The 25,535-nt window shown below is 37.9% G+C and overlaps 1 protein-coding gene across 2 annotated transcripts in view; it reads left to right on the plus strand.

Moving 5' to 3' along the window:
- Positions 1-3,723: 3,723 nt before the first annotated feature.
- Positions 3,724-25,535, plus strand: part of LOC109042508 (purine nucleoside phosphorylase) — a 30,141-nt gene continuing 8,329 nt past the window's right edge. Inside the window, exons 1-2 of one of the 2 annotated variants that reach the window (XM_072300047.1) lie at positions 3,724-3,842; positions 25,350-25,444. In XM_072300047.1, the coding sequence (XP_072156148.1) occupies positions 3,739-3,842; positions 25,350-25,444 (199 nt within the window). In that variant the 5' untranslated portion in view covers positions 3,724-3,738. Of the gene's footprint in view, positions 3,843-19,073; positions 19,541-25,349; positions 25,445-25,535 lie in introns of those variants that run through there. The other variant, XM_019059296.2, reaches the window with a different exon arrangement.

Raw genomic sequence — 25,535 nt, forward strand, 5'->3', positions numbered from 1 at the left:
GATAGAGTCCCTTTATACCCAGAGTTAAGACAACTCGATTATCAGCTGACTGGCAGCCGGCCTTGGCTGGCCATGGAGGCCGAAACGAGTGCACCCAAACGAACGATATTGAGGGATAAGGATCAGGAATCCTGCGATGTCTGTCAAACAAAAACAACAACATCAACAAATTGATTAATTAAAAAGAAAATGAGATTGGTTTGTGAATAATTTCTTAATCTATTTTCATTTTGGACCGATGGAAATAACAATTTACTCTTGATAAACCACACTTAGGTAATATTTTCATTATTCTTGTTCACATTCGAGGTACCGCCATCTTGGTGCACTCGTTTCGGCCTCCATGAGTGAGAACCAATCAGAATTGGATTTTTTTTTAGGCCACTTTCAGCCCAACCAAAAGTGAGTTGTCTTAACTCTGGGTATAAAGGGACTCTACTTTTTGATAACAAGTTGTAGACGAACGTGCGTGGTTCTTCATCTTCCCGTAAGTGTTGCAAATGTTTTTGCAAACCTTTGCAATGAACGGAGACGGAAAAAGAACCTGAAAACCTGCCTAATGAAAAGGTAACCAAGGCAACTTTATGTAATTGCTCAGAAACACTTATCCGACCGCGAGAAAAAAAATATAAAAAGCTGAGGAAATTGATAGCCGAGACTTTGTGTTTTCGTCAGAAACAGGATGAAGCATCTGACAAAGATTTTTGGAAAACTTATCTCGTCTTGGTTTGAATTAAAGGTAATTTTCTTCTCACACGCGCTAATTTTATACCATTTAGCCTGATAAGGGAATAAGACACAATGTGTCATTTCCTTGCTCCAAAAATTCCCAAGATTAACACGGGTACAGCCTGCAGATTAAAGCAGGACTGATCATGAAGGCTCTTTATTTTAGTTTAAAATGAGTTTACGCAAGTGCTGACCTCCCTTAACAAATCAACGGATATTCACATCAACATAGGCTCGTTGTCTTGGGACCTTTTCTCAGGTTGGGATTCCTACACTCACAGTGTTTGAAACCGATATTTCGGTCATCTCCTCTCCAATACAGGTAGGTAGCAAGTTGTACTCGTGTAAATTGTGTGGTGGAACCCGGAGGACAAAAAATCATTTAAATTACAGTGTTCTCACTCTAAAGTTCGTAAATATATATTTTTTTTATTATTTTGAAATTATGATCGCAAACATTTCTGCATGAAATATAACAAGAGTATTTTTGACAATGATTATGCAAACCAAACGTGCTCTGGATACAAATTCCGATTATATAGATCCTTTTTAAAATTAAAAATTTTTAACATGAAAGTCGCAACATCAAAAACCATATTTTCGTGTTTTTTTTTGCGCTAGGCGTCAATTTTAGGCGAATTGCATTTTGAGACTGTCAGTTACCACGAATTTTCAATTATCAGGAGTCAAGTAATATTAAAAGTCAATCCCTATCAATTAAAATGCACACATGTATTGTAAAAGTAGCGGTAGCTACCCAATCAATGCAATGAGATACCTCGACGATAGATAGATCGTTAAGATAAATATCCACGCACCGACTCACAGTGGAACGAGTCTTCGGAAGAAATCGGACATGAAATTTTTGACAAAAATTGTACAATTTTGCGTTTATCTCGTCACAATTTTAATTTTAAGGGGTGCTCTTGATAGTAAATTTTACGAGCAAACCAATGAAACTACTTTTACAACATCAACATTTCATATTCATGGAGGTATACGCTTTTAAAGTTTTTAAATCATGCCCGACCTCTCCTATTGACTCGATGCACTGTGCGACTGTGCGACTAGTTCTTCGACTGCTTCGAGGGTGGCGACATCGGCATTGCGCACTCATGTAATGGATGAAGAGTTCGCATGTGAAACGCCTTCAATTACGATGCATACACTTTATCTTTCACGCATGAGTACGAAGCTTCGCTGTAATACTTCTCCTTTTCTCCGAAGAAAATGGCCGTTGAAATTGGCTCCTTTAACTTCTCTCAAATGAGGATCCAATTAAATTCTTTTACATTTTCGAGCGCCGATAATCATGAAATGCAATGTACCACAATAAAATCGTAATAGCTCGTTAAGTGCAATGTAAATACTTGTCAGCAAATGGAAATTCTTTTTGCGGAATTTTCTGAAAAGTTTTCTAATTTTTCCTAAAATTTTTGCGGGACTTAATAGCGTACATTGAAAAAAAATCGAAATTTTTTTATACATTTCATTGAGGAGAACTTCGGTTGAAAAAAAATTAGGAGAAAATTTACGACTGATTGAATTCAAAGCCATTTTCAACTAACCCCCCCCCCCCCTGCCCCGCCCCCCAAAAATATGACATGGATGTAAATTAAAAAATGGAACTACAATCCAAAATAAACAAGTGAGATTTCAAACACATGTATCAAAACAAAAAACATGTTTCAAAAACATGTACTTGTAGTTTGAACTATTACTTGTTTATTTTGGCTTGTAGTTCGATCTTTTAATTAATAGGTAACTGAGCAAAAAAAAAAAAAAAAAAAAAAAAAGGTTTCAAAAACATGTATTAGCAGTTTAAATTGGACGTATTTCTATCAAACAGACCTATGTGCAAGTGTGGAATATGGGGTATGCTCGTTAGTTCTCTGGCCGTAAGAGTGAATGAGAATAATGAAGCGCCAATGACGTCAGCGGCGGAGAAACCGACGCCGTTGCGGCTCGTGGTTGGCTTCAACTCATGAGCCCTGTCCACAACGCTCTCGTCCCATCCTGGCGGCTCATGAATCCCGCATTCAGTTGGCACATAGGTCTGTTTGATAGAATGTAATATCCCGCCATTCCAGCTCTTCAAAAGGAATCACGCACACTTTTAAATTGCTTCCTTTGCAGCTTTCTAGAGCACACCCCATATTTCTCACCTGCACCTAGGTCTGTTTGGTAGAAATACGTCCAAATATTACTTGTTTATTTGGTTCGTAGCTTGATTTTTTAATCTATAACCATGTTTTACACAGCTTAGCCAGCCAAATTTAGCAATAAAATGTAGAAAATATGAAAATGATGAAAATATGACTGTTGAAAATATGATATAGTATATCGACGGTGAAACTACCAAACCACGTATCTCGGTTTGCGACGTCGCAGACTTCCTGTCATACTTTATTTTTTAAATGAAAAACTATTTAACGTCCAGTCTTGAAAATTTCTATGATTTTTCCTCTTTGCACGGAGAAAATTCTGTGAAAATTTCAAGGAGTGATATTGATTTGGTCTACTTCCAAAAAATAAAATGTGAGCGTAGATTTTTAAACACCGCAAACGAGATACGTGGTTTGGTAGTTTCACCGTCGATATGTAGAAAATGTATAAAAATATGTATGAAAATATGACTTAGCACGTTTTTGTTAGACCTGATCCTCTTACTCTCCGTATGAAACTAGAAAAAAAAAAAACCTGTATGAGCTCGTCAAGGCAAGACTCTACTTTCCCACAAGCTCGACGTAAGGGGAGCTTTCTCGTCGAATTCCGACGACGATTATTGCGCTTCATTTCCTTCAAATGCGGAAACTACCCATTTAATTCGTTTAAAAATCGGAAATGGATCGACTAGGACGGGCGCGCGTGGTCCCACAGTCAGCGTGAGAGTTGTTTAACGGATAGTAAAATTCTGTGACGAGGATAGTAATTATTAATTCCTTCCGCGGATTCTGTCATTAGCGCGACAGGCCGATGGACCCTCGCAGGGATACACTAACCATCAGAATGGAGGAGACGTCCAATTTTGGTGCAAAGGGACTGCCGGCTCGACGTAACCCCAGGATTTTGTGCTATCCCTCACTGATGGCGCCTCACAAGGATATATCCGCGTAAGTTCTCGATTTCTATTTGAAGGGCTTAGAGGACAAGGTGCATAAGTGCAGTTTTTGCTACTTCGAGAAATACGCGTTTGAAGTTTCGAAATCACATGGAGCCTTGTGGTGGAAAAAAAGTTTAAGCTGTCTCTTTGACGCTTCGTAATTGGAATTTGGGAGCGAATTTTTCACAGCATATGCATTAAGAGTAGTTATTTTACTTCAAATGATTAATATCTCAACTTTTTCGAAAACTACACTTATGCATCTCGTCCTCCGAGCCCCTCATTTTTCGGTTCATAGTTTTCAAAACGTTATTTTAAATAATTGCGAGTTACTTATTTACGTTATCTCTGGTCCATATTTTCGCAGATAATCCAAGTGTTACTTTCATGGATCGTTCACAGATACGTATCGAATTTTCGATACGATCACTTATCTTTTTGCTAGATTCGATTCTAATTTTATCAGTTATTTCCTTCGCCTTTCGATAAAGTGTTTTTCCAATGCCTTGCTGGCTGATTTTTGAAATTGATAGACAAAGCTATAGACATGGAGGACATGATGAGTATAGGGCGATCCTATTGGTTAATTTGGGTGGTTCTCATAGACCAAGTGGGTACATGATGGACTGACTAAAGGATCCCTCGTGAGTTGCCGTTAGTCAGTCTATTATCTACCTCCTTTGTCTATTGCAACCACCAGCTTCCTCCAATAGGATCCCTCCATATCCCTTTTGTCTTCTTTGTCTATAGCTTTGTCTACCAATTTCAACAATCAGCCCGCTGGTTTGCGAATTCCATCGCTGAAAACGCTTGAAAAGCGTGTGCGCCTTCACTTGATTCTCATGCAGTAAAATAAGCTCATAGACAAGCATGGCTGCATCCTTTCAGGCGCCGCAGCGATGTCGCAAATGTCTCGTCTATTTATTCATTGACCGTTTTCGTGGCCAAAGGTGCCATCTCTATTTCCATTCTTTGTAAATGAGGTGCTGTAATTTGAATTCCGTTCTATTTCATTTTTTAAAGCGACCACCGCAGTGTCGCGACTACTCTCAGCTAAAGTATAATTGCATTTAAAACAATAATTGTTTTACTAAATTTTCATGAAACATACTTTGCAATAGTTTTCTCTTTCAATGTTAATCTCCAAGAAAAGTTAAGAACACATTTCCTTGAAATTATCATGCACGCTAGAGCGAATCGCGGAGAATTCTTCCAAAAAAATTCAAAGAGGAAACCTCGTCTGTTTTCCAGATAATTCCTATTTTATCAGAGGAAACATGACGTCCGCGAATCATTCATTTAACGCTTTTTCTTGGTGCGACGATGGTACAACTGGACTTTTGCAATTTGGAACTAAAATGTCTGGCTCATCTGTAAATCACTTATGTGCATGTAGTGAAACTAATGGTACATACGTTGTTTCTAAACTGGGCCAAAAATCTTGGTTCCAAATTGCAAAATATAGTCTAACTGTGAAATTGCAAAAACGTAAATCTCGGTTTGCGACGTTACAGACAGACCTTCTGTCATTTTTTTTTTTTTTTTTTTTTTTTTTTTTTTTTTTTTTTTTTTTTTTTTTTTTTTAGTAACGTTTAACATTATTTTATATCAAACGGAAAAATACTCGAAGCTTCTTGAAAACTTCCCTGGTGTTTCTTCTTTCTGCGAAACGTAGGTATTCTCTGAAAATTTTACTCGTTGCTCAGTGGTGTTTGTTCGTTGACCTTTCAAAAAATAAAATGTGAGCGGGGATTTAGAACACCGGAGAGTTATTCTCGCTTAACTGTTTTTACCGTCGCTTTGGATATACACTTGGAAAATTGATCACTATCACATGAGTGCACTTTTATTATTCACGTCCGAGTAAGTAATATCGCATGACCCGGCACCTCCTATTTGTGTGCTCATTCGGAAAATTGATTTTTATCACATGAATAAGAAGGCTCTCAAGGTAAAGAAAAAAAGAAGAAAAAAGTAACAAGGAAGAAAAATGAAGTGGGCACGATTCACGTTTATCTGGGGCTCAAAGTCCACCTTTCTGTGATATCGTGACAAAAGCTCTAAAAGTCCCTTGATTTTGCTACGTGCTTGCGTAATTTGGACATCTCCGATGGAGTAATCGGCATGGTTGCGTGATAGTGGGTGGTTCTCCTTCTTGTTTCTACAAATCGACCAATATTGAATAACCTGATCTAACCATCAGCTTTGCACCTGTCGATGTGCATGGTCAGGTCACAGGTGTGATTCTTAAGGCGAGAATAGCCTCAGAATATTCACAACTTTTCTTTCGTATGAGGAAGTACATTTTTTGGGATATTTTCTCCTAAAATTTTACGAAAAAGAGGGTTCGGGTAAATTGGAGCTTAGAATTCAACACCCACATGAAATTTTAACGCGTGCACCTCCTTAAAATGATCAAAGTAGCACATGGGCGGATTTAGACACCTCGAACGGGGGAGGGGGCGTAAGGGGGGTCCAGGGGCCGGCGCCTCCCTCAGGAAATTCTTGAACTTTTGAAGCAACTATTATGAAGTTCGAGTCGATTTCGTCGTGAACAATTACCAAATGTAAGCGTCCTTATTCCTTCTTCCCCCTTCCTTTCCTCCTTCTTTCCTCCATTCCTTCCTCCTTTCTTCCTTCTCTTTTTCTCCCTCCTTTTTATTGGTCGAATGGAGGGGCGCTCACGCCCCCCACGCCCCCCTTGGATCCGCCTTTGAAGTAGCACAGGCGACTTAGTGTTAATAAAAGTTGACTTGGACTTTTCTTTGCTGTTGCAATTTTCTGCAGTCGTTGCAACAAAGTTGCGAGTGATTTCGAACAACAAATCCTATGCTTTGAACAATATGTTGCAATCTGAATAATGCAAGTAAATAAAGGCGGACAACGCCGTTTTTGTTTCAATTACCAATTTGTAACAAGTGTTAATTTCAAACACATCTATGGCTGAAGTTAAAAAAATGCGCGCCACCGATTGCGACGTTGTAGGTCTCCTTTCATGTTTTATTTATTTATTATTTTTTGTTAAAAAAAAAAAACCAATCAGCTTTTCTTAACATTTACTTCACTTCCTCAAAGATATTCGCAGAAAATTTTGGTCAGTTTTCCCTTAAAAAATATAAACATAATCGGGAATTTTGAATCGCATTGCAATGTAGGGTTGTCCATTTCTCCGACATTATTTTGCCATGACTTAGTTTGAAAACAGTTAAATCAGCCAAAATCAGTGTTTTCTTTTCTTGTTTTCGTTTTTTACTTTGCTCTAAAAAGCGTACACAATGAAATATGCTTATATACAAGAAGTTACAAAGAGGCATGAGTCTAAAGTTAGATAAACGTTACCTATCAGCTGCCTCACTGAAAAAAAAGAATCTTAAATTTGCCGCCAAGAGGTATTCCCTCTTAAATCAAGAATTTTTCTGGTTATATAAGCTACTTTTTTGCTTAACCCAAGCATTATTTTTCTTGAATCAAGAAAAAGTCAGCTTGAAGCAAGATAAAAAAAAATTCTTGGCGGCAAATTCAAGAATTATCATGCTTGATCCAAGCTACTTTTTTTTTCAGTGTAGGCGAAAGTATGAAGGCTATTTCCATTTAAATCTTCCGTCACATTCATACGGCGCAATGATACAACTATTTGAACTCTCCGAAATGCGTGAGGTATCACGCCGCATTTGAAGGCGTTTTCAAAACAGCCAAGTTCCGATACTCGGATTATCGTTTTGCATAGTTCATATTCTTTTGTTACATTCCGTACCACTCGTTTATTTTTAATCCTCGTAGAAAAACCACCCATTTGTAAATACATTTCTAGCTGAAGCGCACTTCAGCTATGCGTTCACCACTGCAAAAATTTCAGAGGAAATCGACAAGCCCAGCGTGCATGGAGGCTATTTCCATTTAAATCTTCCGTCACATTCTTACGGCGCAATGATACAACTATTTGAACTCTCCGGAATGCGTGAGGTATCACGCCGCATTTGAAGGCGTTTTCAAAACAGCCAAGTTCCGATACCCGGATTATCGTTTTGCATAGTTCATATTCTTTTGTTATATTCCGTACCACTCGTTTATTTTTAATCCTCGTAGAAAAACCACCCATTTGTAAATACATTTCTAGCTGAAGCGCACTTCAGCTATGCATTCACCACTGCAAAAATGTCAAAGGAAATCGACAAGCCCAGCGTGCATGGAGGCTATTTCCATTTAAATCTTCCGTCACATTCTTACGGCGCAATGATACAACTATTTGAACTCTCCGGAATGCGTGAGGTATCACGCCGCATTTGAAGGCGTTTTCAAAACAGCCAAGTTTTGAAGTTTGAGGCGCGCACCTAGGGGCCCTCACCACGAAGTTTCTTCCCTTCCCTTTCAATATTCCTAAACATTTTACTTTTTTTTCGAGATAGTCTCAAATTAAGATTAGGAAGGGCTAAGAAATTGCACTTAGGGGGCCCCTCACAACGGATTGCGCCATTTCCTGAACCCAAAAATCCTGAATCTTGACCTGACTGGAAGTCAGGCCCGCCACAAGGGGGGGGGGGATACTGGGTCCCTGGTACCGGGCCCGGGCCCTGGAGGGGCCCGTGTTACCCGTGGAAAACCACTACGAATTCACATGCAACCCTTGTTTCGTAAGAAAAAGTGAAAAATTTACCCTAAAAATTTCGCAAAAGGTGAATAGATTTTCAGAAACACGCTGGGGCACTGTAGAATTCTTCTTAAATTTTCAAAGAAGTATACTTCTTGGAAAATTTCTATCTATTTTCAAGATTTTCAGTACAGAGGGATATTTTTAATAACTGCGTTTCGTTTTTTTCCGTCGTCAGATGCTAAGAGTCTCCAGTCTGGGCATCCTCGACTTCAATGGCTCATGGCTCAACTCCCTTGCCATAGACAAACGAAGGGGAGTCCAGGGGGGCTTGGCCCTCTTAGAACTGAAAATAGTATCATATGCCCCCCCCCCCCAAAATAAAAATAAAAATTTTCCAGATGTTTTGAATGCAACAATTCACAAGTATTTCGTGCTGAAAGTAGAAAAAAAAACATAATTATTCCGCAGAAATTGATGGAAAAATTCTTTATGGAAGCTTCAAAATGCGTCCGATTATTCGTATAAATTCTAAAATTTCTCGGGGGATGCCCCTCGGACCCCCCCCCCCCTCCGTGCTTGGGGCCCGGACCTTAAAATTGGTACCAGGGCCCGAGATGGGATGTGGCGGGCCTGGGCGAAAGGGATACAATCACAGGAGAAAACATTTAAACTCACCGCTGAAGACAAATTAAGTTACAAACTATTTGTACTACATCCTTAAGCTCCGCAAGCTGTAGCGGGATATGATCAGCCCAAATCAACAGTGATGCAAATTGACTTCTACGTGAGTGAAATTTTGAAGAATAAAAATTACACATACAGTATTCTTATGCCCAACCTGTCTACAACTGTATTCTTTAGAGAGATAAGAGGAGGCAACGACCGACCTGAAAAATTACTTCATCTGCAGTCCGAAAAATATTCATGCTGATCAAAATGAGCTTTAGTTGTGGCATAAAAAGAAACCGTCATAAAAGCCTCTAAATCCCTTCGCTATTTATCAGTACGGAAATTTTACTAATTTTATCAATACCTCTTTTTTATAGGTGCCAACTTAAACGTAAAACTACTCACTGCGAATCTAGATGGCGCACACCGCACAATGGGAGGGGTCAGAAATTATTTGGAAAATTTAAAAGCTTAATTTTCATTATTACAAGACGGAAAAGTTTTGAAGTGGCTCCATTGGTCTCCTCTCATAATTTTTCAAAAGGAACTTTCTTATTTATGGTGCGATGAAATAAACATCAAAATGTGCATTCTCACAATCAGTTTAAAATTTCATGCCCGACCCCTCCCAAGACTTCTGCGAATGTGCGGCGCGTCGAGCAACTCCCGACTTCAATTTTTTGAGTAAAAAAGAGACATTTGTCATTATGGTTATAATTTCCAAGAATATTCTTAAAGCAAGGATAGAAATATGTAGTTATTCAAGAAGGCTTTTCTTGGAAATGGCAGAAAGTTTGTAATTCAATGAATACGAATAAGACTTTTTTCAGTTTCTCCATCGATTGAATTTCAATGATTCGTTGACGATTTAACCGTCTTTTGGTTAAAAGGCTTCAGCAAGATTTACGGTGTGCTGAATTTGGGGACGTCATTGTTGCTATTTTCTTTTTTTAGACTAGAGTTGAGGGGCATCGAGGACAAGGCGCAAAAGTACAGTTTTTCCAATTTTAAGAAGTACGTGTTTAAAGTTTAAAAATTACACGGAGCCTTATGACCTTAAGGAAGTTTAAACTCACTTTTTGATGCTTTGAAGTTGGATTTCAATTGTGAATTTTTCACAGTATATACTTTCAAACTTTTACAATTAGTTGAGTTCATAAATATCTCATTTTTTTCAAAAACTGCGCTTATGCGCCTTGTCCTCCAAGCCCAACAATTTTATATTGGTTTTTAAGTTGTCGGTGACCTGATTTTGCAGTTGTATCTATGAAAGTGATCACGTGATCAAACCAAACAAATCATTTTAAACATGCTAAAAAACACGAAACATTGAACTTTTGATAACTATGTTATTAAACAAGCTGTCGTGAGCTTGCATCACAAGCAGACAATATATTTTAGAGACCTCACAGCGATACTTTTCCCCATTGTGTAAAAATTATGCTCGGAAGTCAACGATTGGATTAGCTTAATGATATTGGTTCAGCAAACCCAGCGTAGTTTGCAAAAACATGCATAGCAAAGTGCTCGCCTGGACATTCATCAGTCATCATTCGGCGAAGTATACCTATTTGGACTACATTTTGCAATTGGGAACTATAAATTTTAGCCCGGTTTAAAAACGACGTATATGCCATTAGTTTCCCTATGCACATAAGTGTTTTTCCAGAAGAGCCACAATTTATAGTTCCAAATTGCAAAATGCAGTCCATTTTATCTTAATAAATCATAAATGATGTAGAATAGACCCCTCCACGGTGTGATATAAAATTGTCTCTTTTTTCCTCTTATAGGGCTCACTTACTGAACTTTATATATGTATTTAGTGTTCGAACATAGCGCCTTTCCGGAAATTTTTTGAGGCAGATAAGTGGATCTCTCTTTAACTTTCCCCGGTCAAAATGTTCACACAACAATAGCGCACAGCTTTTCTTTTATCTTGCATTCTCGAAGACAGGTTCGAAATCGGGGGCAAGCGGAATAGCTTCTCTCGCAATCAGCCAAAACGGTTCCGTTTAGTGGACTCAAACAATGTGTGAGATAACCGACGACGCGTTGATAACCATGGGTTTTTTCGATTTTTTCCATCTCGAATAGGTTTTAAGTTGCCGAAATGTTTCCAAAACATTTGTTTTAAGCAACAATACTGTTTGATGGTAATAGTCGAGGTGTTTGTTCGAGAAAAACAGCTGAAGCGTGTTTTCGATTCTAACTCATAATCTCTGACGGATAATAAGATTTAATGATAGGAGACAACTCGGAAGAAAAAGTAGGTAAATAAGTGTGAGGATAAGGAAATCGGTGTCAGAGACGAGAAAAGCCAAATACTCAGTAAAGTCGACAGTTCCTTTTGAAATATGGAAGCAACATGGATGTCTCGATAAGAGAATCATGTAAATGGCAGCGTGGGAACCGAATAAATAAACACGAATTGAAATACAGTCAAATTAATGGAGATACTCTTATTTTAGAGTGAAAAAAAAGCATAGTCGCACCTGCGTCGAATTCATCGACAGGTTGTTATTTTGTTTCCGAAGGTCTGTGGAAGAAAATGAAGCGCGCCTGTACATTTTTGTGTATGCAACATAGACATACGATAAGCAGGAATAGTTGTATCCATGATCCAGTCGTTAATATCAAAACTGAATGTCTGTCTCGTGTTGATTGTTTAAAGCGTTATAAGTTTTAACGGTATAAGTTTTAACCAGGGGGGTAGAGTTTTGCATTATCGAAAGAAAAATAATAAGTGAATAAATCTCTCTTATGAGATTAATCGTGTGATGGTGTCGGAGACGCCCCTGTGAAACCAGCCATAGATTTAGACACTGAACGAATATCCTCACCGATCTCAATGGATCCAATTTTGGATTGAAGTCACGATTCATGAATGAGAAAGTAAAACTTTGTGACTTGCTTTTGATGGTACGCTAAGAATGGGTGCATTCACGATTATACTATGTGCCCAAGCATGGAAGCTTTTATCAGTCAGAATTCAATATTTAATAAGGAAAATAAATTATTAGTTTTAAAAATAAGAAGAACTATGTAGCAAAAGAGACGGAAGAAAATTCGCTTGAGAGATAATTAAAATGTTGTTATTCTTTTCAGCTCATACTTTAAAAGTAGCCGAGGTGGACGTCCGCGTTTTCCAGAATTTTATTATATAAAGCTCATACTTTAAAAGTAGCCAAGGTGGACGTCCGCGTTTTCCAGAATTTTATTATATAATGGCTAATTAAAAATGGGTATACTTTTAACCGCTGTTATGTAAGTGGCACAGATCCTTTATATTTTTTTTCTAATTTTTTTATATGGTTCTGTTATGAGGGTCACGTTTGAAATTGCCGCAAAAAATAAGATGAGCTTCTCTAAGCTGAGCTAAGGGCCTTGCAGAGAGCTGGGTCTTAAAAAATCCGCAATTCCCCCTCCAAAAATTTTAAGCTGAGCTAAGGGCCTTGCAGAGAGCTGGGTCTCATAAAATCCGTAATTCCCCCTCCGAAAATTCTAAGCACACAACAGTCAATCGAGATGCAATTCTTATGTCAGGGTGTAGAAGGGCAAGCTGTGCCCCCCCCCCCCTCCTCCCCTATAAGAAAATGTTAGTACAGTCCATGATAACTCAGTAATCCAATGCCGCCTGCGCTGCTTTTGAAAGTAACAACGCCTTTAGTGTTCAGATTTTAAATTTATCTCCCCCTAAAATGGAGAAAAAAGTCACAAGACTTCCATCGTTTCGTAAAGATGACGCAAAAACATCAGACATTCGTTTTCATAACCAAAATACCCTTTACGTCATCTCATACAAAAATCTGGCATTTCCGAAATTATTGCTCATAAATTTATCGCAAATTAAGCAGGATTATCAACATCAGTTTATGACGTGCTGCAGTGGACACGTTCTTGAGAACATTTGATGACCTTTCTCCCCAAATATCAGGTAATTCCATGCAAAGAGACCTGACATGCACAAAATTAAAATTACTCTCAAATTCTGTGCCAATTTGCCCTCATGATTGTCAACATTGGTTAGAAAACGCACTTGCACTCTTTCAGAAACATTGAAGGAAGGGTCGAGGGTCGAGAGGTAAAGGGGAAAATTGCATTGCGACATTTCAAGGTTTCGACCAAAAACCATTTTCTTTTTAATTCAATAGGGAGAGGCTTTTACACCGAAAATAGTCAATGATCGATTTTCGACCTATCTCAAAGAAACTCCATGAAACGTTTCGAAAGGAAATTTTCATCTTTTCTTGCGAAAATCCATAAATGATCAAATGAGACGTTGCGACATTGCATGCACGAAGTCCTGGCTATCATCCTTCAAAATGGTCTCGCGACGTTCATTCATCCGATAGTTTATTTATGAAGTAAACGTCTTCTTCTTCTCGCTTAAAAAACGTTTAATTCGACTTGTTAAGGTGATTTGATGGACGCCATATTTTGTGTCAGAACGGCATGCGATATATCGCATCAATTGGTTCCGTTTTTTCAGCTACTCGTCATGTTTCTCCTATTTTGAGATCGCAATTCTGTTGTCAGGAGACTAAAGCACTCACTTACCAATTTTAACAAAGAAATTCAATAATAAAGGCGTGGTTTTATGAGAGAAAATATCGCATTCGAGTGCAGTTTCGATATTAGTATCGAATGCGATATTTTCTCTTTAAAAAAACCACGCCTTTATTGCGTTAAATTTCTTTGTTAAAATTGGTAAGTGAGTGCTTTAGTCTCCTGACAACAGAATTGCGATCTCAATATTGGAGAAAAATGACGAGTAGCTGAAAAAATGGAACCAATTGATGCGATATATCGCCTGCCGTTCTGACACGAAATATGGCGTCCATCGAATCACCTTAAATTATTTGGCTGATTCAATTTTCCTATAATATTACATTATTCGGATACCTACTTTTGCGGAATACCGCAGCGTATATAACTGATAATTATCTTTCCCACGTTACGAAACTCATCAATCATCATTGACTGCATCGGGGAATCGCCTTCGCCTTTTCGTCGGTGATCCTGATATTTTCCGGCAAATCTGTTAACCGCGGCCGCGTTCGGCGGCGTGCGACAAGATTAAATAAAAGACAAGCGCATGTGAATAACAAGAAAACAAATTATTGCGTAAGGCGCTTGATAAAGCTTACTTATATTAAGATCCAAACGGGAATGGAAAATCAATGTATATGGTGTGACCGAATGCCCGGTTATTCGTTTTTTCCTTTTAAAAAAAATGATGAAGGAATACCCAATTTCCAACCGATTATTTAGTAATTTTTTTCATCTCCAATTAAGTCAACCAGAACAGGTCATCGGACTAGGGTGAGATTAATACACCACACGACACTAGCGGTAAAATTAGAAAAAATTACCATGCATCTCGCTTGTATTGTTGCAATTTTTCCACTCCAACTCTTTCCACTTCGAAGGAGACGCGAGGAGATTGGAAAACCCCCTCTACGAAGCGATAAGTTCCGTATGTTCAGTTTGGGGGACTGAGCCCCTTGTCTTGGGAATCGACCTCTTCGGTTGATAGAAAAACCCAAATTCAGTTCGGAAAAACGAGAGCTCTGTTCTACAAACCGATGACTCACTATCAATTTAATCAACCGACAAACTTTAATGCACGCTCATGTCGGCCTAAGTTTTTGGGTTCTATCAACCAAAAAGGTAGGTTCGCGCAGCCGAGGTTTCAGTCCTCTGAACCAAAAAGCGCGCACCTACTGCTTATGACCAAGGTTGTTTTTTCCGAGAGAAAAGCCTAGACGCCATGAAAATATCCCTCGCGGGGAGTTTTCGAGTCACCGAAGTTTTCCAGAAATTACGTCGATGAATTTTCAATTCGGGATGAAAATTAATCTAATTACATACAAAATTTTGCAACTTTACAAATTTTATGAAACAGTTTTTTTTTTTTAAATTTATTTTTTCTTTTCTTTTCTTTACCATGGACGTGTTTGCAAGACAAAATGTATCGTTTAAACGCCATACACAATACACATACACTCAATTTTCATTGTCGACTCATCAGGAATTTGCAAGACGCACTTGTGCGAAAGAGGTGCATTTATCCCGGGATAAGGGAAGAACGCACCGATCCATTGAAGGGATGGATCGGGTTACAGCATTGGAGTCAAGAAAGCCCTAAACCGGCTTCTTTGACTATAGTAATCATTAGTAAGAGAGAAGAAGAGATAGAATAATATTGTTAATTATATTTAAGTGCTGTACTAATAAAACAGCATCTAAATATATTACAAAGCAGCCCTAAACCGGCTGCTTTGCCGTATTAGGGCAAAATGCCAAGTGGAACTTTAGACGAAGCAATATATCCTATGATAAAACTGGAGTTTTCTAGGATCCTTAGGCATATCCTCGCCCCCTTCAGTTTTCAACCCTGCTAAATATGGCGAGTAAACATGAGTAGAAAATCAAAGTCATATGCATAGAATTTTAACTCATATGAATAGGATTTCAACTTATACGAACAGAATTCAACTCATATGAGCACTATTTCTCCATCCAGTTCTCGCCAACTCATATGACCCAGAGATTTCAAGTCACATGAGTTCAGCGTTGAATCTACCGTGTCCGATATCTTAGAAGCTATAGTCACCGCATCAAAAAAATCATAAGAACAAAATGTTTTTATTTTCAAATTTACCTTCTACGTCCGGTGTCTTCCCGGTCAGAAACAGCAGGCACTTCTGAAAAATGAAATCATTGAATTAAGAGTTGATCTTTTCTACTCTTATGCATGGCCGGATTCACCTGCTTGCCGCCCATGAGCCGAGTGTATTGATGCCGCGCCCCCTTCTCAGTCGTTTTGAAACTCGATAAAAACCATCAAATGAACGTGTCTGCGGGGAGGAGTGCATAAGACGCATTTACTCGTGTTGAACACATTTTTTGGGAAAGCCCTTGTCACACAATTAGCAAAAGTTCACGGAACTTTGCGCGAAAGTTAAGTTTCGTAAACCTATCTCTGTGTGGGCGAGGCGATAAGTTCCGAATGTTCGGTTTGGGGGACTGAACCCCTTGTCTTGGGAATCGACCTCTTCGGTTGACAGAAAAACCCAAATTCAGTTCGGGAAAACGAGAGCTCTGTTCTACAAACCGAAGACTCACAATCAATTCAATCAACCGACAAACTTTGATGCACGCTCATATCGGCCTAAGTTTTTCGCACCTAAATTGTAGGAGTCACTATAGGTGGGAGGTTTGAATTTTCTTTCCTGGAATGTGAATTTGAAACAATTAATTTATCTCCTATCGATGGGAGAATTAGAAAAATTCGCATCTCGATACGTGACGTCGTTGATATGCCGAGGGTTGGGGGAGGGGGTTGGCGGCAACTTACCATTACTGTTGCGCTAAATTTCGTGTAAGTAGTCGTTCCCCTTTTGCAAAGTTTTTTGGAATTTTCGTGCAAAGAAAGCGTCGTCTAATGTTGCCTTGAAACTATAATAATTGAATGAAACTCCGCAACAGAAATTCCCCTTAGATAGCGCAATAGAAATTTTATTTTCCTACTCTCACCATCGACACATCTTCATAAATTAAATTTGAATTTTGTTGTATATTCTTACCATTGGCATGTATTCATAAATTGCATGAAGCGATGTTGACAATGAGACATGTGTTATGAAGCTTCAATCCTGACCCTGCCTTGGGGTCCATTTGATTAGACTAGTCTAATTGGGAGTATTGTAGGTCAACAGTCCGATCAAGCGATACAAAAGATGCTCTACATCTATATCTACATCTAAATCCATAGGAAAATTTATAATACATGCGAATCATTCTCCTCCTCTCGCCAAACTTATTTCAATCGTACGTAGGCAAAATTACTGGTTGCAACTGTCAATGTCTGTACCAACACCAGAGCGCACTTACATCAACATGATGATCTCAACCTTGGAAACCCCTGTTGAAGAAAAAACTGGCATAAATTGAAAATACCCAATCAATTTATTGATAACCGTGGATTATTTTTCCATTACCGCGAGTTCATTCATCATTGTATGGAGAGTAATCAGGCTATTTATCTTTTTTGCGTGTTTTTACGCTGGACTAAATCATTTCATAAATATCTCAAAACAATTGGGATTTGTCTGTAAGGGATCAAAAAATAATAATATTTACGATGGATACTAACTCGTAAAGATCCAATGACATCGGATACGTAGATAACCTCTCGGATACTTTTTACCGTCTGTTTGTCTTCAATTCGAAAGCATCTCATCTGCGTCTTGTTTTCCAACGCATCCGTCACTAAAAAATCTGATCGTTGGTCCGCAGTGGGTCATGTTCCGCATCACTTTGAACAATGAAGGCTTTGAAAATCACAGATATATAGCGAATTATTGCACCATTGCTTTGGGTAAAATCCTGATAGAAAATCTTTTGCTTACCATTTAGTACAATTTCGGAACCAGGGACATCATTTGAAGATCAAAGTGTAATAATTTTTTTTTTTTTTTAATTTAAAAATTACGATGTATCTCAGTAAGTTTTCGATGTTTCTTGAGCCCTGAGCGATGCCCACCCTTTTAAGAGTCAGTTGAAATACCCTGCTGGTAAAATGGCATGTGTTGAGTTAGTAGCATGTGTCTGAGGATGCTGAGGTCAATTTCTTAATTAAACGTTTTTATTTGATTGTAAATTAGTTTTGCGCATTACCTATATTCGAATATAATCTTTTCGGCATAGCTATCTTTGAAGGTTGGCATCAAATGCAGGAGTATCGTCTAAACTTGGTAACAACCGCCTCCCACTAAAGTCGCAGACATTTTTTTCTGGTTTCTAATGCTCTCAGAGGGACCATTGTCTATTACCTCTCTACAAAAAGGTACTCTACTGTCGTTATATCGAAAAGCACCGTACGCAAGTAGCGCAGGTTGCAATATATTTTTTGCGATTAGTAGTTAAAATTATTGCCATTGTATCGAAGGGTTGCGAATGTACCTAGTCTACTCACTAATCAAAGGGGATCCTCTTGTTGAAATTTATTGCAATATAAAATTAAAATACGTTGCGATTTTTTTTTTTTTTTTTTTTTTTTTTTGCATCACAAGATGCAAAAAAACCTTCTTTATACATGGAAGTCACTTTGATATTTTTTAAAAATCGGAATTTCTCTACCGATCGTTATGAAAATATCGCAATTTTATGGTAGAAAAAAATGCAATTGCACTGCATGAAATTGCAACATTATTTCAAAATTTTCGTCTTTTTGAGATACTTGAGAGCGCCCGGAATGAAGTGTTGATAAAATGGACGAAATTGTGTTCGAGCTGAAAATTTTAGTAACAAGTCCTCGTACAACTGCCCATGGTCATCTGGAAGGCTATAGAATTATTACAAGGAACTAAGTAATTTCATATTAGGCAAGACAGCAGTATGTGTCATCCTCTGCATGCGTCCGTAATTATGTTTTTGGCAGAAAACAATCGAATTTTAAGGTTAGCAGGAGATACTGCTCTCTCGCAGGATAAAGGGGACTCACTGCTGTCTCACATGTCTCGTCTTAAAAAATACGACCAATTTCACTGTTTTGAAGGAATCAGTCGATTCGTTTAAAAAGCATATTACTAAAGTTTTAGACGATTTCCGAGTCAAATTTTGAATTTCGACTTGATTTTGAAAATTCTGTCGTTACTATTCTCTTCGGTTACACCGCAGTAAAGTTATCATGGATGGCACCAAATTTTCTGAAAATCAAAGTGGCGCTGTTTTCGCAATCCAACTTCAGTGTAAAAACACCCCTCTGCACGAAGCGTATCTTATGACGTCAAACTCCATACGTCATTGTCGAAACGGGACTTTCGCTGTTCAAATGATGCCCAAAAGCCAAGAGATATCGCTCGTTTGCTCCATTCTCGCACATCACAAGGAAAATAGGAGAGGAGGGAGAGGAGAGAGGGGGGTCCAACGCAAATGATCACTGATAAAGGCTCCAATAAAAGCGATCTTGAACATTGCTCGCAGGTTAGTCAGTCGCCGACTTGAAACTGAAATTACACATTGCATACGCAGCACGCAAGATCAAACTAAACAAAACTAATTTTGAATTAAATTAAATTACGTTAAATCAAGCCGTGTCGCAGCCGTTAAAGTACATCATCTGGATTACCGAATTCAGTGCTCTAACATCGCAGTTTAAAAATCCGGTTTTCGAAGATACACGAGAAAAACAGTTATAATTACAGTTTTGGATATTTTCGGTAGTCGTCGGAAACTCGTATCAAAATGAGTTTACAAAAGTTAAACAACGATTTCAATGTCCACCGCAGTATTGATTGTTTGAACCTGAACATTCTGAAGGAGAACACGAACTCGCCTCCTGTGATCAACAAGAACAACAGGTTCACCAAAAACCTGCTCAAACGAAGGAGCTCAAATCTCATCGCAGATCTCGCCTCAATAGGAAACCACGAAAATTTGTAAGTAATGTTACAAGATCATCATTTCTTCAAGATGAAGGGGGAGGGGGGTTCCAGCTGCTTTTGTCTCGACTACCTTAAGCTTTTGGCTGGTTAAAAAAACGACGTATTGTTTTACTTTTGACAGTTTTAAGAACAACTGTCACGTTGTCAGTTTTTCAAAGCGGCTAAACCGTTAATTTACATTTACCTATTGATCAGCCACTGTCCTCATCGTATTGTTTGTTGTTTCATTTATTTTTGTCATTGTCATTGTTGTGTTGGTGTTGCTGTTGTCGTTGTTGTTGTTGTTGATGATGGTGTTAATAGTGTTCTTGTGGTTGCGTGGCTGCTGTTTACAAGCCATTGCACGCTCTCATCATTAAATATTGTCATCTCTCAACTCTGCCTTAGTCCCGTTGCATTTTGACTCAAATTTTAACGGCATTACAACGATTTTTTCACCGAACCAGCGATTTAACATTCACCAGGAGAAATATAAAAGTAATGAACGTTTATGAATACCAATAGTAATGAACTTAATGTACATTGGTATGACGATAGCTAATCTCCCATTGTCGACTGCTAGGCTTCAAACCACTAAACGATTTCAAAACTCCTTCATTTCGTCGAATATGCAATTTGATCCCCGGGAAGTTAAAATAGTTGCTCGAGGTCAAAGCGAACTTCCGGCAATGGCGCGCGGCGGATGTGGCATCACCAGTTAAACCCTTAGTCAAGAAATCGCCTTCTCCTTACAAGGTTCCTTCATTTCGTTGGATATGCAATTTTATCTCCGGAGAGTTAGAATAGTTGCTCAAACACTTATGCGTGGTTTTAAAACCCAGTTAAGAGCAACTCTGTTGTTACTTGCGCGGGGTTGCTTATTTCAGAGATCAGTTAATGAACGCGGGAGTTTTCTGAGTTTTCTTTTGCAATTAATGATTTAACTTGGGAACGCGGCACTCACAAAACTACATGATTTGGACTACATTTTGCAATTAGGAACTAAAAATTCCGGCTCGGTTTAAAAACAACTTATGTGCCATTAGTTTCCCTATGCACATACGTGTTTTTTTCAGATGGGACAGAATTTATAGCTCCAAATTGCAAAATGCAGTTCATTTAAAAGTCTCTTGATACATATGAGGATTTTAGTGGTTATTGTACACCCCGTTTCACACACGCGGGTGAGTAGAGGCACCCATAAAGTTTTTTTCTTTCATTTTTTTTTCGTTTATTAGTCGATTGATACCAGTTACAACCAGAGGCAGATCCAGCAATTTGGCAACGCCGGATTCCCTCCGTTTAAACCTATGTAAAATAATCGATGCTCTGCAGAGCACCAGGCCCCTCCAAGAATCGATATACATTTCCGTAGGTATAAACGGAGAAAAACAATGTTGCCAATTTGCTGGGTCCGCCAATGGTCACAACCCCTCCCTAGCCAGTCCAATACTGGACATAATTGCGTAAGGCGATCATAGCATAAACTAATTCCAAATGGAGTTGCATGTAGGTCATACATAGATTATTTGAACTACTTGGAGGACAAGGTGCATTAGTGCAGTTTTTGCAATTTCAAGAAATACAAGCTTGAATTTCAAAATTACATGTATCCTTACGGCGGAAAGAAAGTTCAAACTGACTGTTCGGTGCTTAAAAATTACAATTTTGGAGCGACTTTTTCCAAGGAAATGCATTAAGACTAGTTTCACTTGAATTTATTAATATCTCAATTTTTTCAAAAACTGCACGTGTGCGCCTTGTCCTTCAAGCCCCTCATTTCACTCGATTCATTCAATCATTCTGAACAAAACAAACGCAAGTCTCCAATCCTGCAAACCAGTTTCAAACTCAATAGATTGACTTTTTTATATTATTCAATGCGTGAAGAGTTGAGGTAAAATTCAAAGGATCAGATTTCGATCATTTTATACGCAATCTGTATAAACTTGCGGTATATTCTAATTTGCAATTAGCAACTCTTGCGAGAGTAAAAGATCCCATAAATGAACAGGAATAGATAACTTTGTATCTGTGAAGTAAGAGGACAAAGATATTGTGAAATCATATTTATGGTTTGAGCTCTTAGCTTCATGATGTGTATCGACGATGAAACCAGGAGACAGTAACTCTCGATTTGCGATTTTTCAAAATTACCACTCCTTCTTTATTTTTTTAAAATGACATAACTGGACATTTTGGCACGGAATTTTTAGAGGACATTCTTGAACGAGTGATTTAAAGAAAATATTTGTGAACAGCCAAAAAAATCACGCACGATTTTGTGTTTTTTTTTCACAAGAAAATGAAATAGGTAACACAGAAAATATGCAATATCGCGAACCGAGAAACGTGGTTTGGTAGTTTTACCATAGATATGTGACCGTTTACGGAAAAAGGTATCTGCGAGGGCCGAAAAACTTGAGATTGAAATATTAATATCTCTGCTTTGAGGAATGTTTTGTACCTAATGAGAAATTTTACGCTTGCCGCTTCCCTCAAAATTCCCTCACAATTTCCTTTCAGAAATTCTGAAACATTGGTGCTCTTTCTGCACCAAAGTCCTAAGTCAATTAGGTACGGAATCCACTTCTTTTTGGACTTGGTTTTTTTTCCTCCTTCCTTTCATAGAACGATGAAGTGTAGAACAAAAAATTGAAAATCGTTGAATCAAATGACTAATTGTGAGCATCTGCCCTTTGTCAATGAAAAACCTATCATAATGCAATTAAACTAATTAAGCTGATAACGATGAAAAATTTTTGTGCTATCAGCGAATTCATCTCGGTGAGTGCATTCAGTGCTTCCCTCGCGGCATGCTGCCCGCGTATCAATAGATATTGCTGTGTCGTGTTTTTTATCTTTAGCTTGTGTCAGATATGATCCATATAATTTCCAATTAATTACAGCCTTCCCGAACAATTTGATTAAATTTCATATTATTTCAATTTCTTTTTTTCTAATACCATACTGACGAAAAAAATGATAAAGGGTTTTAATAATTATGCTTGAAAGTGTTTGGCGCAGTATAAATTTACCACTTAAGTCGTGGAAAACTTGTTTCTGTGTTTTAAAAACTAGAAATTACTAGGAAAACTAGGATTTAGTTTTGAATTTTTTACTGAAAATTTTTCGCAGCTCACTCGTTTTTTGGTGTTTTAAAGAAAAGTTCATTCGTTCTTACTAAGTTATTTGAGTTGTTATAGGAAGAGGAACGGATAAAAGTGTTGACCCTACTTACATTTTTAATAATTTTGATTTGTCGTTGAAAAAGTTAATGTTCATGATAAAAAGTTTTCTTGTGCTCAAAATTCTACAAGAAAAGGAATTTTCATAATATCACGCATGAAGAAAGACATGGAGAAAATCAAAATTTTAATTCATTTTCATTGATCGCATATGGATATCCCATAAAATCAGATTTCTGTCAAATGTTTTTCGTCTTCTCAGCAATTGGCACAGAGAATGGCAAACCATTACTCTCTGATTTCATAATTATTACAGCACTTAATGGAGGTTCCAGAATATAATGTCATCATTATTCAAGGTTCACAAGTGACAAATGAGATAAAAAGTGGCAATAGTTGCATCAGCAATTTCCATATATGAAGAACTATCAACTTTTTCATTAACTAGTCAAGGTTGCCAGATATAGGTCAGTCCATATTATTAAGGGTTGAGTCGGATAGGTAATCTCTTTCCAGAATTTTTTATGTTGTTTGTCTTTTTTGCCAAAAGTTTCTGCGATGTAGCGCTCTCCTTCTCACAATTACCTCGATAAAATTAAGTTAATTTTTGGGATTTTTTGTTGGATGGAGTATCAAATTAAAGAAAGTTAGAAGAAATACAAAGTGCAGAAATACGATTTTTTTTCACAAACAGATCGGATAGTTTCTCAAATTAATCTTTAGAAAAGACTAAAACTCTTCTATTCTCTCTCAAAATTCTTCTATGGTCTAGAATTTAAATTCCGTTTTGGGAAGGGCAAATTTTTATCGTTGATACATCATCTTAAAAATAGAGACATTGTGAAAAGACTTCCTATACTCATCAACTCCCTTGATCTGAATTTTCCCGCAGTCTATATTTAAAAGGTCATTTTATGTAAATATCAGGAAGGTTTTTCTTACGTTCGGACCACCTCCTATTCTTATGAGAGACACTATCTCTTTGACCCCCAGCTACAACACTGCGCTTGCGAATTCTCAATTTTTATCGTGGTGCATTTTAAGGGCAAGCCCTTTTTTGCTCACAAGTGCACCTCTAGGTATCATTTTTCCCATTTTCTTTTCATCTGTTTTTTTTTTTCTTTGATCAAACTTTATTACTTAGTCGGATATAAGGTCATTTACTCGGCCTCTTGTAGATAAAGATAATCGAAAAATAATTAAGCCGCCGCTAAATTGCTGACAAAAGCCCCGCCTACATAAGCCTCCGAATCTTCACTTCAGTACATAAGTTCACGTTCGAGAAAACACGAGATATTGCAAAGACCGGCCTAAGTAAGGATTTTCACTGAGATTATCTGAAAGAAATTCAATCTGCAAATAATTCGTGCTAAATTTGTCTGCTAAAACCTTGGCTGCCGTTATCAGTGATATTTTTGATCTCCTCCACTCATACGAAAACAAAAAATCAAAAAAAGATAGGAAGGATTATGCATCTTTCGCGTAACGAGAATCACCACAGCTCTCCAGTTTAATTGATAAAAAAGTTATGCAACACTTTTGACCTATCTTTCGAGTCATTGAATCGATCTAATGATGCAACAAATCCGCGTAAGTGTACTCCTACTTACTGTCAAAGTTTTCCATTGTCATCTTAGCTCTTTTTAAGTTAGTGAATCAAACATTTCGGAAAAGTTGAAAAGGAGGGGGGTGGGTCTATATTCTCAGAGAACCACGAAACTCATTTAAAGATTGGACTTCGTGACTGAAATGTGTTACGCGATGCCAAGTTTAACATGAATATAAAAGTCAATGCTAAGTTCATTTAAGGCCGGTTCTATGACCGTTTGTGACAACTGTCTGCTAGTGACAATAAGAGATCATGCTGTTATTATTCTTCAGTTAAAAAGAAGAAGAAGAACCGTGTCTATTATGTGGTCATTCATCTAATCGATGGCCGAAGTGCAGAATCATTGCGATGTTTCAAAATGTCCGCCCCTTAATTATAAATAATAACAGGCCAACTTTGTGGCTTGAAATTTATACAGAAAATTCTGCTAACAGAGAAGAAAAATCAAATAAGTATTCAAGATATTATATGGACCGCGTTCAGCCGAAAGGAACCGAGCCACATAGTGCTAAATTTAATCGGGCAATTTAACTTTTTACAAGAGAGCGTTTGTGCGGATTCCTTCGAAAATTTTAAGGAATTTGCTTCGTACGATGCAAAAAGTTCACTGAAATTTGCACGCGAAAATCCGCACAGCCGCTTTTAAGTAAAAAATTAAATTGCCCGATTAAATGGCAATAGCTGATGTGGCTTGGTTCCTCTCTGCTTAACGCGGTCCATATTGACTAGTATTCTACAAAAAATAAAGTATGATTGGAAGTCTGCAACATTGCGAATGTTGCAGATAGGCGGTTCTGCACTTTGGCCGTCGTAACGTTGTACAAGTGTAAGGATCACAAAGTCCTCCCCCCCCCCCCTTCCCGGGGTTAACAGAGTTTTTGTTGAATCATGAAACGTGTCTTTCGTGATGAAGAGGGTGATCGATACCTAACCAACTGAATCCAAGGTGACGAAATCATCTTCATTTTCTTCTTTTACAAGTTTTTGAATGGAATAGCTGGAGTAATTCTGTGATTTCTTGTTGCAGCTACACTTATGAACTCATTCAACAAATCGCACAGTATTTACTCGACAGGACGAACATTCGCCCCAAAATCGGTATTATTTGCGGCTCAGGATTAGGTAAGAATTCAAACACATGCATTATTGTTGTATTTTTATACGTACCCAGAAATCCAGTCAATTGTGAACGTTTCAACGAATGATTGGTGTC

The sequence above is a fragment of the Bemisia tabaci genome, chromosome 4, assembly GCF_918797505.1.
Source record: "Bemisia tabaci chromosome 4, PGI_BMITA_v3".
NCBI lineage: Eukaryota > Metazoa > Arthropoda > Insecta > Hemiptera > Aleyrodidae > Bemisia > Bemisia tabaci.